The sequence below is a fragment of the Antennarius striatus genome, chromosome 11 (genome assembly GCF_040054535.1).
Source record: "Antennarius striatus isolate MH-2024 chromosome 11, ASM4005453v1, whole genome shotgun sequence".
Classification (NCBI taxonomy): Eukaryota; Metazoa; Chordata; class Actinopteri; order Lophiiformes; family Antennariidae; genus Antennarius; species Antennarius striatus.
The window spans coordinates 11,683,439-11,697,900 of NC_090786.1; the positions used below are offsets into that span (position 1 = coordinate 11,683,439).

A 14,462-nucleotide genomic window follows, 5' to 3' on the forward strand; every position below is an offset into this window, starting at 1 on the left:
TCCGGAGGACAGCCTCTCTCTTAGGTCACGGACGTGAAACACAACAAACAGCATCAGGGAGGTGGGGACATAGTGGGTTTTCTTGTGACTTTTGAAATATTCATGTTTAGGAAAAAAAAACTGAAGACTACCATCGATCAGGTAGAGCGAATTCCTTCAGCATCCATTCAAACGAGCAGTGGGTCCATTCTTTTCGCTTGAGAACAGCGCCCCCTGGTGTTATAATGAGTATGAACATCCAGCACTCTGCAACACGTCACTCTGCAGTATATTTTTAGTTTTATCTACCTGATATCCATTAATTTGGTATGAAAAAAAATTATATATATATATATAATAATGCCTCATTACTCGTTAATATTTGACTTACAGCGGGGAATTATTCAAACTTTATATACATTTAGGTATTTTTTACAAGACGTTTAGACTAGTACAGGGGTTGATTATGCTGCGTTCACAATACCAGTAAAATCGTAAGAATTACCGCCAAACACACAAATGTGTGTTCAAATGAGCAAAAAAATATTAAAATACTGATAACCATGATCATAGCAGTGAATAATTTTGTTCAAGTCAATAAATTTCATATCAATAAAGTTCACATCAATAAAGTTTGTTTTCCCTAAAAGCATTAAAACCAACAGCAACATAAAGTCTAAGTCATTAAGGCAGTGTTAGAGCGCTTTTTAGCCATTTCCGATGTATTTTAACACATCATTTTGCCATTTGGACTTCAATACCGACGGTTTCCCCTTTCCACCGCGATAAAGTCAGGTTAACGTCATAGCATCGAAAACTTATGACAATAATGTATTGTTATTATTGTTGTTGTTGTTGTTTTTATTGCATTATATTATATTATTATTATTGAACGAAACTGTCTTTAGGTTCAGTGGATTAATTCATTAATTTAAACAGCTATGGTTAACCATGACCTGGATAACTGAGAACCTACACAGACATATTATTTTTGTTATAATGTTTTTAAACAACAAGGTAATTAAAAGTTAGTTATAAGGAACAGTAACCATTTAATTAACTACCTAGCTACTCGGCACAACCCTTGTGTGGTTGTGGGTGAATAAAGTTCATTTCCTTTCATTATAAGGAATTTTCAGTTACTACCATTGTCTATTATAATGAAACCAATACCGTTTTAGACCATCAATAGTAAATAATGATATTTTACCTAGCAGAATGGCAGTACATATGAGGCCATTTTCAATGGAGACATCATGATTTAGCTCAGGTATTGATAGTAATATTAACAATAGATCTAAAATGCTTTAATATTCCAGTGAGCTATGATATTTTATCTGGGTTCACAACATGAGCTTCCTGAAACAAATGGGGGGAAAAATCTCATCTCAACTCCAGTTGTTGGCAAAAAAAAAAAACAATCTAATTGAATTGTTGTGATGCCAGTATTCATCACTAGATGGCAGCAGTTTGTTTTGCAAGTTCTCTTCAATGACTCATGCAGTTAGATTGGCCTCCTTAATCAATCAGTCAATCAATCAAACAATCAATCAGTCGATCCACTTTTATTTATAAAGCGCTTAATCACATCAGCAGACATTTCAAAGTGATCCTACGGACAGAATCCCAACAGAACTTTCCAGATAAGGGGCAGAGGAAAACTAAGAAACTCCAGGCAGGACCCAGGATGTGGAGGGCGGCCATCTGCCTTGACCGGTTGGGTGGAAAAGCAATACAGTACAGTGTAGATAGGGACAGGACAAGAAGGAGAGAGAAAGACATAGAGTGGAAGATAGGCGGTAATTATTTATTTTATTTCTTTATCTCCCGTTGAGATGAATTCCAATTGAATTCCTGAGTTGTGCTGTCTTGAGTTGCTCATTCATGAATATACCTGTCAAGCATATTTTGTTTACTGACCACAATTATGAATTGTTTTTTTGTATTGACTTCTATACAGTTGATTGATATATAGCATTATGATGATTATGAACGTAAAGAAGAGTTCAAAGCACAGTTGAAGCAGAATTATTTTTTTATTTTTAGGGTGTTTCATGTCTCTGAGATGCTCAGTCTGTTTTTGAAGTATTATTTGAAAACATGAAGGCCTTCAATTTTAGGGATAAACTTGTGGCACTGGTATACAATATGGCTGCTGCCATGTTTCATCCCCCAATAGCCTGCAGGCCAAAGTGAATACAAATGCCCCCAGTGCAGTGTTTGTGCTTTGCTATGCACTCAGACTTAGTCTGGTTCTGTCAAAAGGGGCTAAAGGCTTTTTCTGAATGTAGAAAATGTTTTGCATAACTCTTTGGGTTCACCACATTTTTCTCCAAATCCACAAAGAGCACATCTGTTCTTCAGTCTGCAGGCTGTTCAAGGATTCACACATATTCTCCTACTCTATGGAATTTCACATCATGGATAACTAGCACTGTGTCAAGCAACAATGATGGCCTTCTGCAGACTTTTGATAGACTCCTTGCAGATAAGACATTGGATGATAAACACTAGATTGTGATTTTTTAGTTTGTGTTCATGCTGTACACGCACGAACACATCTTCTGAGAGACTAATGCAGGCTATCATCGAGCATGAGGCCATGGATGTAAGAAAGAAGAAAGGAATTTAGTTCTTACTTTTGTCAAAGAGAAGAAGTCCAAGAGGTGTTCTAAACTGACTGTGCTAAAACAGCGGATCTCACACACAAGATGAGCCCATGAGAAAGTGCCATCCCTAGCTATTCCAGGATCCCCACAAGCACTACAGAAATGTGTACGTGATGATCCTTGATGATCTGATGGAGCTTATTCCACAGCATTTTTGGAAAGTGTGTGCTTCTTCGAATTAGTCAATCCAGGGAAGTTTTATGGCATGAAAGAAGTGTTTCCTCAGGAGGTTTTCTTGCTGTCATGGCCTATTCTTTTAATCATGCAACAAATCTATTATTATTATTATTGTAATTGTTTTTGTTATTATTATGTTTTATATTAATGTTATTTATTATTGTTGTTGTTGTTGTTGTTGTTGTTATTTTCATCATCTTTAACATTATCATTATGATAAGAACTATTAAAAATAAGAATACCAGTCATAGATTTTCTATAAATCCTCCAGTTTACAATGAGCTGAAGATGCAGGCAGCTCACGAGAGCTGACAAACAACCATTCACCTTCACATTCATGCCTTTAGATAATTTAGACTCGCTAGTTCACCCATATTTAACAAGGGAAACTTGTGCAAACTGAAGGGACTCAGGTCTGTATTTGAACCCAGGAATTTTTTGATGTCTGTAACTGCATCACTGTTCTGCTAAGAGCATTTCAAATAAGAAATCTATGTATTAATGTACTTTATTTTGACATGTTTAATAAATTTCTGTTATTTATGTTATATTTATGCATATATCATCAACATCTGTTCTACCTCTGAGGGCTGAGACCTTATCCTAGAACCAACACTAACATCCATCTAAAATTTAAAGATCTTGGTCATACTGTACTTTGTTTTTAGCATATCACAATACCAAATGTGTGGGTTATTCATCCAAAGATAAATCTGTACTGTGTTTCTTTTGTCATATTGGACTGCAGAAGGCTGCCCCTCACCATGTATAGAGGAGCTACATAATTCCCACATCACTGTAAAAGCTCTTCACTGTGTTTTCTGTTACTTTAGTGGACTTCTGACTTTGTATTTCTACTGTTTATGTGCAGTTGCTTCTAAGTGAAGATGTGTGGCTTTGTACAGTAGTCTAGTTGGCTAGCAGTTATTTCTTGGCGTAACGTCTTTTCTGTCTTCCTCCATTATATCCTTCTCACTCTTTAATTCAATTCCCAGAAGCAGTGGCTGGAATATGACCAGCTGAGGGAGGCCAAAGTGAGGGCAACTCTGGCCAGAAAGTTATGGCTGGAAGAACAACAACAGCAGCACAATGAGGACCATTCAAATGGTGAGGCATGGGGCCAGTGAGCAGTATGTACTCGCCACTGGGGCAACAAGTGGCAATAAACTGACACAACACGGTTTTTAAGATATTAAGAGTGCCCTTATACAGCCAACTACTGCAAAATCTCACAGTGGAGCTTTTCCCTCTTTTTGTTTGATTATTTTGAACGACAATATTTACTTTTATCTAACTTAAATCTCATGTTCTGCTCCTCTCTATACAAAAAGTCAGGAGGGGAGCATGACGGAAGATCACAATCTAGGACTCTTAGAGAAAGCCACAGACCAGCAAAAGCTGCTCACAGAGCAGGCCAACATGAAACAGAACAGCCAGAGATTGAACACTAGATGGTATGTTTGTTACTTGAATATAATGAATACAGTGTTGAAAAATGAGAAATTTATTGTGTTTCTCAGCTACTGTACATGACAGAGTAGTTAATGTGTAGGTGGAATGAAATGCTGAACCAAATGAAGCAGTTTAAGGAGCAGATGCAGGCTGAAGAAATGAGGAGAAAGTGAAACAAACTATCATCAAGGACTTCAGGAAGAGAAGAGATGGAGATCCATCAGCAGTGACTTGTAGGTATATTTTCAGTGAGGCATCTCAGTCGATAATATAACAATCTTAATATCAAGATAATTTTTTTTCAAAAGTCTCAGTGAATGCCTGTCAGGAGTCAGGAGTGGATATAATATTGTCATCTTGCTGACCGGACACGTATTCTAGATCTGAAGCGACACTCACTTGTTATCTGAGTTGTCTGCAACAGTTCTCCTTAGTATTAACTTGAAAGGTGGTAATGTTGCTTAACCAACCTTCTTAACAGCAATGCAGATTTAAGAAGAACAAGCAACTCAAACATTGTCTGAGTTGATAAAGACTTGACTCATTCAGAGCAGTGAACATGTTGCACTGCCTGACCTCTTTGTTCGCCATCCAGATAGAAATGTTCAGGCCTCATTCACTCAACAAAACAGGTGATTCTTGACATGTGAAAAGTCTCATTCCTTCACTCTACCATGCATTTCATTGTAATGAAGACCGTGCTAGATATAACTAATGGATGACTTCCTTTGTGTTAGAGAGTAGTTGGACTGCAGCTCTCACCATGGCTCAACCACCTTGTGCCGTTTCCAGGGTTACTCTGTTCCTGTTCCTCCTGTCAACCTTTGCATTCTACCATCACAATTCTGTCTCCTCTGGAATGTGGATTTTAACCAGAAGTGGGTTTTTTATGTGCAAGTTACATGATTAAAGGAGCTTGTTGATTTTTTGAGGGTGTTCTTCTTAATATTTAAATTTAACCCACAAAGTTAAAAAAAAAACCACACCCATACTCCAGAAAATAGTGGATTTTAGCCATGCTTTCAACCATCTTTCTTAGATTAAGTTTACATGACTGCTTTTAACTAAAATGTCTTGGCAACTAATACATGGGCTGGTGTGAATTTATTTAACATATTGAAGACCCTAAATATAAATTCTGCTGACTCTTGAAGGTCCATGAATTCTTATATTACAGAATAGGGTAAGAAATTGCTTACATACTGTGGTCTGGTCAGGTAGTGTGATAGAGTGTCAAAACATGTTTCTGTAGGTGTCGACTGCTGCCGTGCCTCCCACTGTTCAAACCAGATGAATAGCTCAAAACAGCTTGTGTAACTTAATCCTTTGCCTGTACTACTTAAGGTCATGGATCAGTATTGCTCACCAACAATATTGTGAATCATATGAATCATTTGATGGTGATTTTACTTGTTTTGATCATCTACATTTTCAGGACCAGGATATTTGGACCTCCTGTAATTTAAAAGAAATTGCAGGGTTTGATCTAAAATGCTAAATACTGTAGATCGTTATTAGATTATTAATAATAAAAAACATAGTAAATCACCCCAAGAATAGCAGATTTTTCATTTGCACAGTATTTCTGCAATGACATACTGAGCAGTGGGATCAGGTTTCGATTGAAGATCAAAATCTGAACCCATTCAGAATTTATCAGTCTAAATCCACAACACACCATAGTGTGTTGCAATTAGAGCACTTAAAAATTTATACAAAAGACTTTTCAAGAATTAATGTTGCACATATAAAAATGTTCGACTAGAAGGACATTCGGTGGGCTGAATACCTCTGCAAGACACCGTACAGTCCTGATTCTGGTTCCCTGTGCAGCTCATAGTCCAGGTTCTACAACTCAGATTTACCTGTGATGGGATTGGTCAAACTAAAATGACAAGTGTTTGGATTTACAAGTTAAGAAAGCTCAGAGGCTTTATGACTCTTGCGTCACAGTTATTAGTGACCTCTGGGATCCCCTTACTCTGTAAGCCACTACCTTCTGTTGTGGAGGAGGTCGCAGGTGCAGAACTGGTCTGGTGTTCGCAGAGCATTTTTGGACATGTCTCAATAGTTTTTGCCCTGCCACGTCTTCTGGAGGACATCTTTACTCCTCTGCTCTTGCCTCGCCTCGCTTCACCCATCTGAAAGGAGCATCTTTGTGCAGCTACAGAAGGGACTGTTAATTCATACTTGGACAACATGGCAGACAAAGACACTGTTGAGAAGTTCCTTGACAATAACCCGCAATTTGCCAAGGAGTACTATGAAAAGAAAGTCAAGGCAGATGTGATCACTGCTGCCTTCAACAACCAGGTCCAGGTTAAAGACCCATCTTCCTACAAGGATGTCACTGCCATCCAGGAAGCTGAGTTCATATTTGAAATCATAAAGGAGATTAACAGTGCCAGCCCAATGGAAAAGGTCATGCATAAAATTCTCCAGAGGATTGGTCTGATGATCCAGGCTGATCGTTGCAGTTACTTTGGATACAGAGCTCGTAACGGAACGCCTGAGCTATCCACAATCCTCTTCGATGTGACACACAACTCTCCGTTTGAAAAAAATCTTGTGAACCCCAATCTAGAAATAGTTTTTCCCACTGACATGGGAATTGTTGGATGGACCGCTCACTCCAAGAAGCCTCAGAATATCCCTGACGTTAAGAAGGTGAGCTGATAACTGATAAAGAATTCAGAAATAAACTAGCAAGTCAAAGAATCAAACCAAGTTGATTACAGATGAGACATTTGAGAGAATATGTTTGGACTAATCATTAATCATCTTTTTAAACAAAAGACACAAATTATTTGACATTTAATCAAAATTGAGGACGTTTGTTTTCAGAATCATTAATCTACGTAGCTAAAGATAATTACATAATAATGGCTTAAACTATCATGTGCGCCTCAATGTCTCTTTTGTTATATTGATTTTAAACTATATGTACAGTGTTAATCTGCAGTGGACATGTCATATTCCTCATGTCAGGGCATTCAAACTCAACCTTTAACTGTTCACATTATTTTCAGGACTCTCATTTTAGCGACTTTGTGGACAAACAGACCAAATACACAACCAAATGCATGATTACTGCTCCCATCATGAACGACAAGGAACCCATTGGTGTTGTCATGGCACTCAACAAACAAGGCGCTGATCAATTCTCCAAGAGTGATCAGGAGGTGAGTGGGTAGAGTGTTCATTTTTAAAAACAGCCTCACAAAGAAAAACTCAAAGAAGTTAACCCCTTGACGACAAGTACAGAAGCAGCGGGGATGACATCTTCATCTTGACCCATGAGGGGAAATTTCCCATTTTAGCTCACTAACTTCCTGTCTGACCTGTATATTTAGAGGTCTGACTTAGTTCGTAAGGTCGCTGTTATGACAGCTCAACTTATAATCCTTTTAAGGAGCTGAAGCTCAGACACGTCTTCTTGTCTTGTTTCATGGCCTCTTTACGATGTTGAGGTTATCCACGTGAAGAGAAAGTGATGGCAATGTGTGGAAAATGTGAATCCAATTTTTATTTTTTTTTAAATCTTTCCTCTTTTAATACAGCTCTTCAATAAATATGTCAACTTTGCTGCTGTGGCCTCGATCCAAGCTTATACCTCTGTCATGTGGGACGTAGAGTCCAGGAGAAGTCAGGTAAAAATTAGAAAAGAATTCAAACAAGAATTCCTTTTTTTTTTTCTTCCCAGATGAATTCTTTTCACAGCTACACGAGAAAAGAAACCACATGCCAATTAAAGGCCCCTACTAAAACAGAGATTCTTGTCATTGCTATAGGTCTTGCTCTGGTCTGCCAGCAAAGTGTTTGAGGAGTTGACAGACATTGAGAGGCAGTTTCACAAGGCCTTGTACACAGTGAGGACGTACATCAAGTGTGAGCGATACTCTGTTGGACTGCTGGACATGACCAAAGAAAAGGTGTGTGGGAAAAAGTCTAGACCTTCATGTTTAACTTAAATTTCTACTTTCCCTTCAGTGATGTCTGCAGCAATATATACTGCTGTCTACATGACAATAAGGAAATATGAAAAAAAAGTGATTTTGGTCTTTCCCTTTCCAGGAGTTTTTTGATGAGTGGCAAGTCAAACTAGGGGAGCAGGAGCCATACAAAGGCCCCAAGACTCCTGATGGCAGAGTAAGTCTAAAGCTGAGCGTCATATTGTTTAACTGAGGATTTGAAAATATCAAAAAACACTCTTTATGTTAAAACAATTCAGGAAATCAACTTTTACAAGATTATTGACTACTTGCTGGAAGACAAAGAGGAGATTAAAGTTATCCCGTAAGTAAGATGATGCACTACAGACCAAATCTGGCCTAATTATACAGATCTACATGCTTATTTTTAGCTGATAGACAAATAAAATGTTGCTCTGAATTTACAGGGGTCCTCCTGCTGACCACTGGGCTCTAGTCAGCGGACTCCCCTCATATGTGGCTGAGAATGGATTTGTAAGTTCAACTTTTGTGGCATTTTAATGCAAAATTTAGTTGACTAATTAATCTCACTGATTTACTAATAACAAACCCAAATGTCATAATGGTTTTATTTGCAGATCTGCAACATGATGAATGCTGTAGCAGATGATTACTTTACATTTCAGGTAAGACATTCATCCCTGATGTTCATCACTAAAAGTGCTCAGAGGATCTTGATTTTCTGTTTCATTTGTTTGACAGAAAGAAGCAGTGGATGAGACTGGATGGAAGATTAAGAACGTCCTTTCCCTACCTATTGTCAACAAAAAGGAAGAAATCGTTGGGGTTGCTACTTTCTTCAACAGGAGGGATGGCAAACCCTTTGATGAGAACGATGAGCAGATTACTGAAGTATGTAAAAATAAGTTGAGCTGTTTCAGCATATGTGTTTTCCAATACAGTTATAATACACTCTAGATACTTCAGTATGATTTATATTAGTTGTACTAAATGCACAATTTATAAAATTTAACATACTAAAAATAGTTTTTGAATGACATGTATGGCTTTGAATTTATTTAATCATCTATGTTTGATGTCAACATTAGCAGTTGTGCATTAGGTAATATTACATATTTTTTGACGGATGTACAGAATTAATTTGATAACTTTGTATGCACCCGCGTCTCCAGGCTCTAACCCAGTTCCTCGGCTGGTCCACCCTGAACAGCGACACATATGACAAACTGAACAGAACAGAGTGGAAGAAAGAAATCGCCCAAGAAATGCTCATGTATCAGACAAAAGCCACACTGGATGATGTTCAGACTATTCTGGTAAGCTGCTGATCCAGCCGTACTGAAAAGACATTTGTCAATCGAACCCACTTTTATCTTTTACATATCCTCACAGAACACTCAAGAAAAGCTTGGCAGTGCACCAGAAGACTGTGACCAGAAGGAGATGTACAAACTACTGGTGAGCACTGTGAAGTGTAGACTTCTGTGTTCTTCATGAAATTATCTTCTTACAGTGTAAAACTGATTTCCTGTGCCATGTTTTCTGTTGTGCAGAAAGCTAACATCCCTGACCCCAAGAAAGTGGAGCTGCATGAGTTCCGCTTCAGTGACTTCCCCTTGTCAGAGTTTGAGCTCATCAAATGTGGTATCCGCTGCTTCTTTGAACTGGGGGTGGTGGAGAAATTCAAAGTCCAAGCAGAGGTCAGTCGTCAGGAAACCTGCACCTACCTACTAGTTTCATCATATCTAAAACATTCAACACACACTTTTTTTAGTGAATAAACTGTGGCTTGAGTGAATTTTTCTCACTTCTCGTGCGCAGACCTTGACACGATGGATGTACACTGTCCGCCGGGGGTACCGAGACATCACCTACCACAACTGGAGACATGGTTTCAATGTTGGACAGACCATGTTCACGCTGCTGCTTGTGAGTCTGATCTCTAATAATACTACAGTATTTTATATATTTACTCTACTTTTTGGTATAAAAAGAGCTGCCTTTGCTCTTCCTTAACAGACAGGCAAACTGAAGAAGTATTATTCCGATCTTGATGCCTTTGCCATGGTTGCTGCAGGATTCTGCCATGATATCGACCACAGAGGAACCAACAATCTTTATCAGACAAAGTAAGATTCTGTTTTGATCATTTTCTAGAAATATTAATGATTAATTGAGAAATTCAAAATGTTTTCCTAAAAATCTGGTTCTTTTGGACTACCGTAGGAGTTTATCTCCGCTGGCAAAACTCCACAGCTCCTCAGTAATGGAGCGACATCACCTGGAGTACAGTAAGACACTGATGGAGGATGAGGTGAGACTCTTTTTTTCTCACTGGAATGTCATCGGCTACATTTTACAGTAGAAACTCACTGAAACACTGGTTGCTGTTTAACATCAATCTATCATCTGTTCTCAGAACTTGAATATCTTCCAAAACCTCCAGAAGCGTCAGTTTGAAACGGTGCAGCATCTGTTTGAAGTTTGCATTATCGCCACTGATCTGGCCCTCTACTTTAAGTAAGGATGCTCCAGAATATTTTGTAATTGTGTCGTACATTCAACAATTGAGCTCAAATATTTGATGGCGTAGTTTCAAGGATTAATAATTAGAAAGACCCGACAACTTTCTCCATCTTTCAGGAAGAGAACAATGTTCCAGAAAATTGTGGATTCTATTGAGGCAATTCCAGATGAAAAGGAGAGGATTGGCTACATCTCCAATAATCCAACAAGGAAGGAAATTATCATGTACATGCCTTTTTCGTATCTATACTTAACACTATTTTCATGTTAATGTTCTGTCAGTCAATAAAGTGCTGCCATGTTTTTTTGCAGGGCAATGATGATGACTGCTTGTGATCTGTCAGCCATCACAAAACCATGGGAGGTTCAAAGCAAGGTGTGTTCCTTTCTTCAGACTGGTCACTAAGGCACTCATTCTTAGCCAATCTTTCTCATTCTTGTATCTGTTCTTGTGGTTCTAGGTTGCTTTGATGGTGGCAGCAGAATTTTGGGAGCAGGGAGACCTTGAAAGGACAGTTCTTGAGCAACAGCCTATTGTAAGAGCATTAAACTGGGATTTTTGGCACAATTTTGGTGTTTGTGTGGTTTGACAGAGTCACACTTTCACTCACCATCTCTTGAATCCTCTTGTTTAGCCAATGATGGACAGAAATCACGCTGATGAGCTGCCCAAGATGCAGTGTGGCTTTATCGACTTTGTCTGTTCCTTTGTGTACAAGGTGCGGAGACACATGTGAACATTTTTCACTATTTGTTCACATATCTTTCTTTGTCATTATCTGAATGTTTATATCTGCTTTTATACTCAATTTTGCATGCCTGCAGGAGTTTGCCCGATTCCATACTGAGATCCAACCCATGTTTAGTGGTATGACTAACAACAGGGGAGAGTGGAAAGCTCTCGCCGATGTCCATGAAGCTAAGATGAAGGCGATTGAAGACGAAAAGAAAAGGCTGGAAGGAGGAGACGGGCAAGGTGAGAGTGAATTTTCAAATCACATCCATCCTTCTCATTCAGCATCATCACTCCTCTTCTCCTGTGACAATCGTTATTTGTCCCTTTTTCAGGTCAAGATGGTGGGAAGTCAAAGACGTGCGTCATCTGTTAGACCCCTCCGACTGTCTGTCAGAGCAGTCATGAATGTTTGTTTGTGTATTTATGCAACGTGCATGAGCATGTGTTCAGATGACATGAATACAATGTGAAAAATTGATGATAAATTTTTATATACTGCAGGCTTTAGTTCTTATATCATCTGATATAGAAAGCTATTTTAATCATTAATCCAACATTATACTTGTGTATACTAGAAGCATGATGAGAATCATTAAAAACATCTTGTATTTTAACATAAGTATAAATACTACATATAATATAAGGATATTTAACTCACTTATTCTTTGGTTTCTCATAATATTAGCCTGCTAGTGTAATGAATTCAAGCCCTTATATCTGACCGTTTTTGAAATATCAGTACTGTAATAACGTGCACATATTGTGTTGAGAAAGAGCTTGTTTTAAAGAAAAACATTACTGCTTAATTATTTATATTATTTGCAAGTGACACTTTTAGAATATAAAACATATGTCCCTGGGTAAAACATGTAAGAAGATTTGACCCAATTGGATTTGGTTATAAGCCAACGTGAGTCAGTAGGCTTTCCTTTTTAAGTCCCCTGATTATGAAACGTAAAAATACTGCTACCTGCTCATAAGTCGACCTGTCCAGAGTACATGTGGTGCACAGGACACAAGAAGATGCCATGTTGAAACACTGCAGCAGTCAGATTCAGTCTGTAAAAACAATGTCATTCCCTGAAATGTTTTGAGTAATTCTTGTAATGCCTAAAACAGTTCGTGACATGGATAGCCTACAGTAAAACAATGTCAATTCATTGTGTTTCTTCTCTAATGAAATTGTTAATTTGTTTTTAACATAATAACTTTGAATCATGGGAAATGTAATGATTGAAAAAAAAAGTAAGTCATGTATGGCATTAAATGCAAAGCTATACAGTATGTGCAATAGCATCATGTATAAAATGTGAATTAATTATCAATAAAGTCTATTTATTTTCAATGCTTGCAAGCTTGGTCATGATTGTATGAACGTAGCAGCCTGTGCTTCAGTTCAATAGCAGCAGTGCTATTAATGGCAGGGTATACTATATCAGCGATCGCTGAGTGGTAACAGTTTCCTGATGGTAACTTCAAGTGTCATTAAGTCCCTGAGCGACCCTCATGCCTCTTTGAGCACTACGGTAAGTGCTTAGATCTCACTAATCCTGGCTTTAGAGGAGCAGGGCTGTATAAACATCACCATTTAATCAAATGCAAACAAGCTTAAATGGAACCTGTGACACATGAGTGAAATGTAACCAGGCTCTGTCTAAGATTTGATACGCATTCAAAGAGTGTTGCTCTCCCGTATGCACTATGCCACACATTGCAAGACAAATCCCCCCCCCCTCATATGCTGTTTCTAAAAGGCACACATATGTTTGACTTTGGTTGTTTAACGTGTGCAAACATACAGTAGCCATGACCTTTGACTCTTTGGCATGTTGGCTGACCTCAGCTGAGACAAGTGTCAGATGTTGTATTGCGTCAAATGAGAATATCCCCGGCAGATCCCATCCAGGCAGGTATTACTGACTCCCGCTGCACCATACACAAAACAATTAACAATAAATGTTAGGAATGTTTTTGTTGTGGCTTTTTGGTTTGATTTTCCCTTTGACTGAGTTTTTGAAATTTATTATTAGTATATTGAATTTAGTTAATTAACAATGGTCAACTAACGTGCCAGACAATTACTTAGCTAAGTGTGCGGGATTATTTGTCCCTTGTCGCTGCCTGAAACAATCATCCCTGTCTCAGGTGGGTGACTGGCACGTGCTAACCTTCATAGATCATACTGAAACCAGAATGTATCTCAGTTACACAATCCTGGTGTTCACGTCATAGGAGGTAAGCCAGCTTTGTGAACTCACCAACTCCTTAAGACAGCATATGGGACCAGAGGTCAAACAGCATAACTACAAAACTACTCTTAATGTTCAGCTTTCACTGCTAAGAGGCAGGTGAAGGGGTAGGGAAGGCAGCCACTTCTAATTTTTTAAATATTTTGGGGCATAATATGGTTTGTAGACAGGAGGAATTATACAAACATTGACAATATCAGTAAGTAAAATTAAATAATTAATAAAATTGAAATAGAGAATTAGAAGACGAACAATCTCTGCCTCTCGTGAGAACACAAAAGCCTCAGGAATATTTGTTGAGCAAAGAAATTATTTTTAAGGTGGATTGCTGGAAATTATTTTGAAGATTTGAATATATATTTTACCTTTGGCCCTACCTTAGTTCTACATTTCCCTCTGGTAGGGGTGGTAAGTCCATCAGAGACAAAGGCTTCATGCATTTTCATGTACTTCACTCCACTGAGGATACAAATGTTGGAAGGTGGTAGTTTGAGTATTGGATTGTATTTAAAAGTATACCACTGACTGATTCTTTGGGTAAACAGAAGTATTTTAAACTTTTATCATTATTATTTTACACCTTTTTTTCTAATGCCTTGAGAGCCGTCATTGACTCGATCATTTTTTTGCCACTTTCTAGATTGGAAAACCAGCATGAACTTGGTTTTGTCTTTTTTTCGTCTTTTCATTAAATTAATAACTTTTGGACCACAACAACTGC

General features: G+C 38.1%; 1 protein-coding gene across 1 annotated transcript; it reads left to right on the forward strand.

Moving 5' to 3' along the window:
- Positions 1–6,476: 6,476 nt before the first annotated feature.
- On the forward strand, positions 6,477–11,885 carry LOC137603891 (cone cGMP-specific 3',5'-cyclic phosphodiesterase subunit alpha'-like). Its single transcript, XM_068327730.1, has 22 exons — positions 6,477–6,944; positions 7,307–7,459; positions 7,838–7,927; positions 8,069–8,209; positions 8,352–8,426; positions 8,509–8,573; positions 8,677–8,743; positions 8,848–8,895; positions 8,972–9,121; positions 9,403–9,546; positions 9,623–9,688; positions 9,784–9,930; positions 10,052–10,159; positions 10,250–10,359; positions 10,457–10,544; positions 10,650–10,750; positions 10,874–10,981; positions 11,069–11,132; positions 11,218–11,292; positions 11,392–11,475; positions 11,582–11,732; positions 11,825–11,885. Exons 1-22 carry the CDS (start codon positions 6,477–6,479, stop codon positions 11,863–11,865), a joined length of 2,544 nt encoding a protein of 847 aa, XP_068183831.1. The 3' UTR covers positions 11,866–11,885.
- Positions 11,886–14,462: the final 2,577 nt, after the last annotated feature.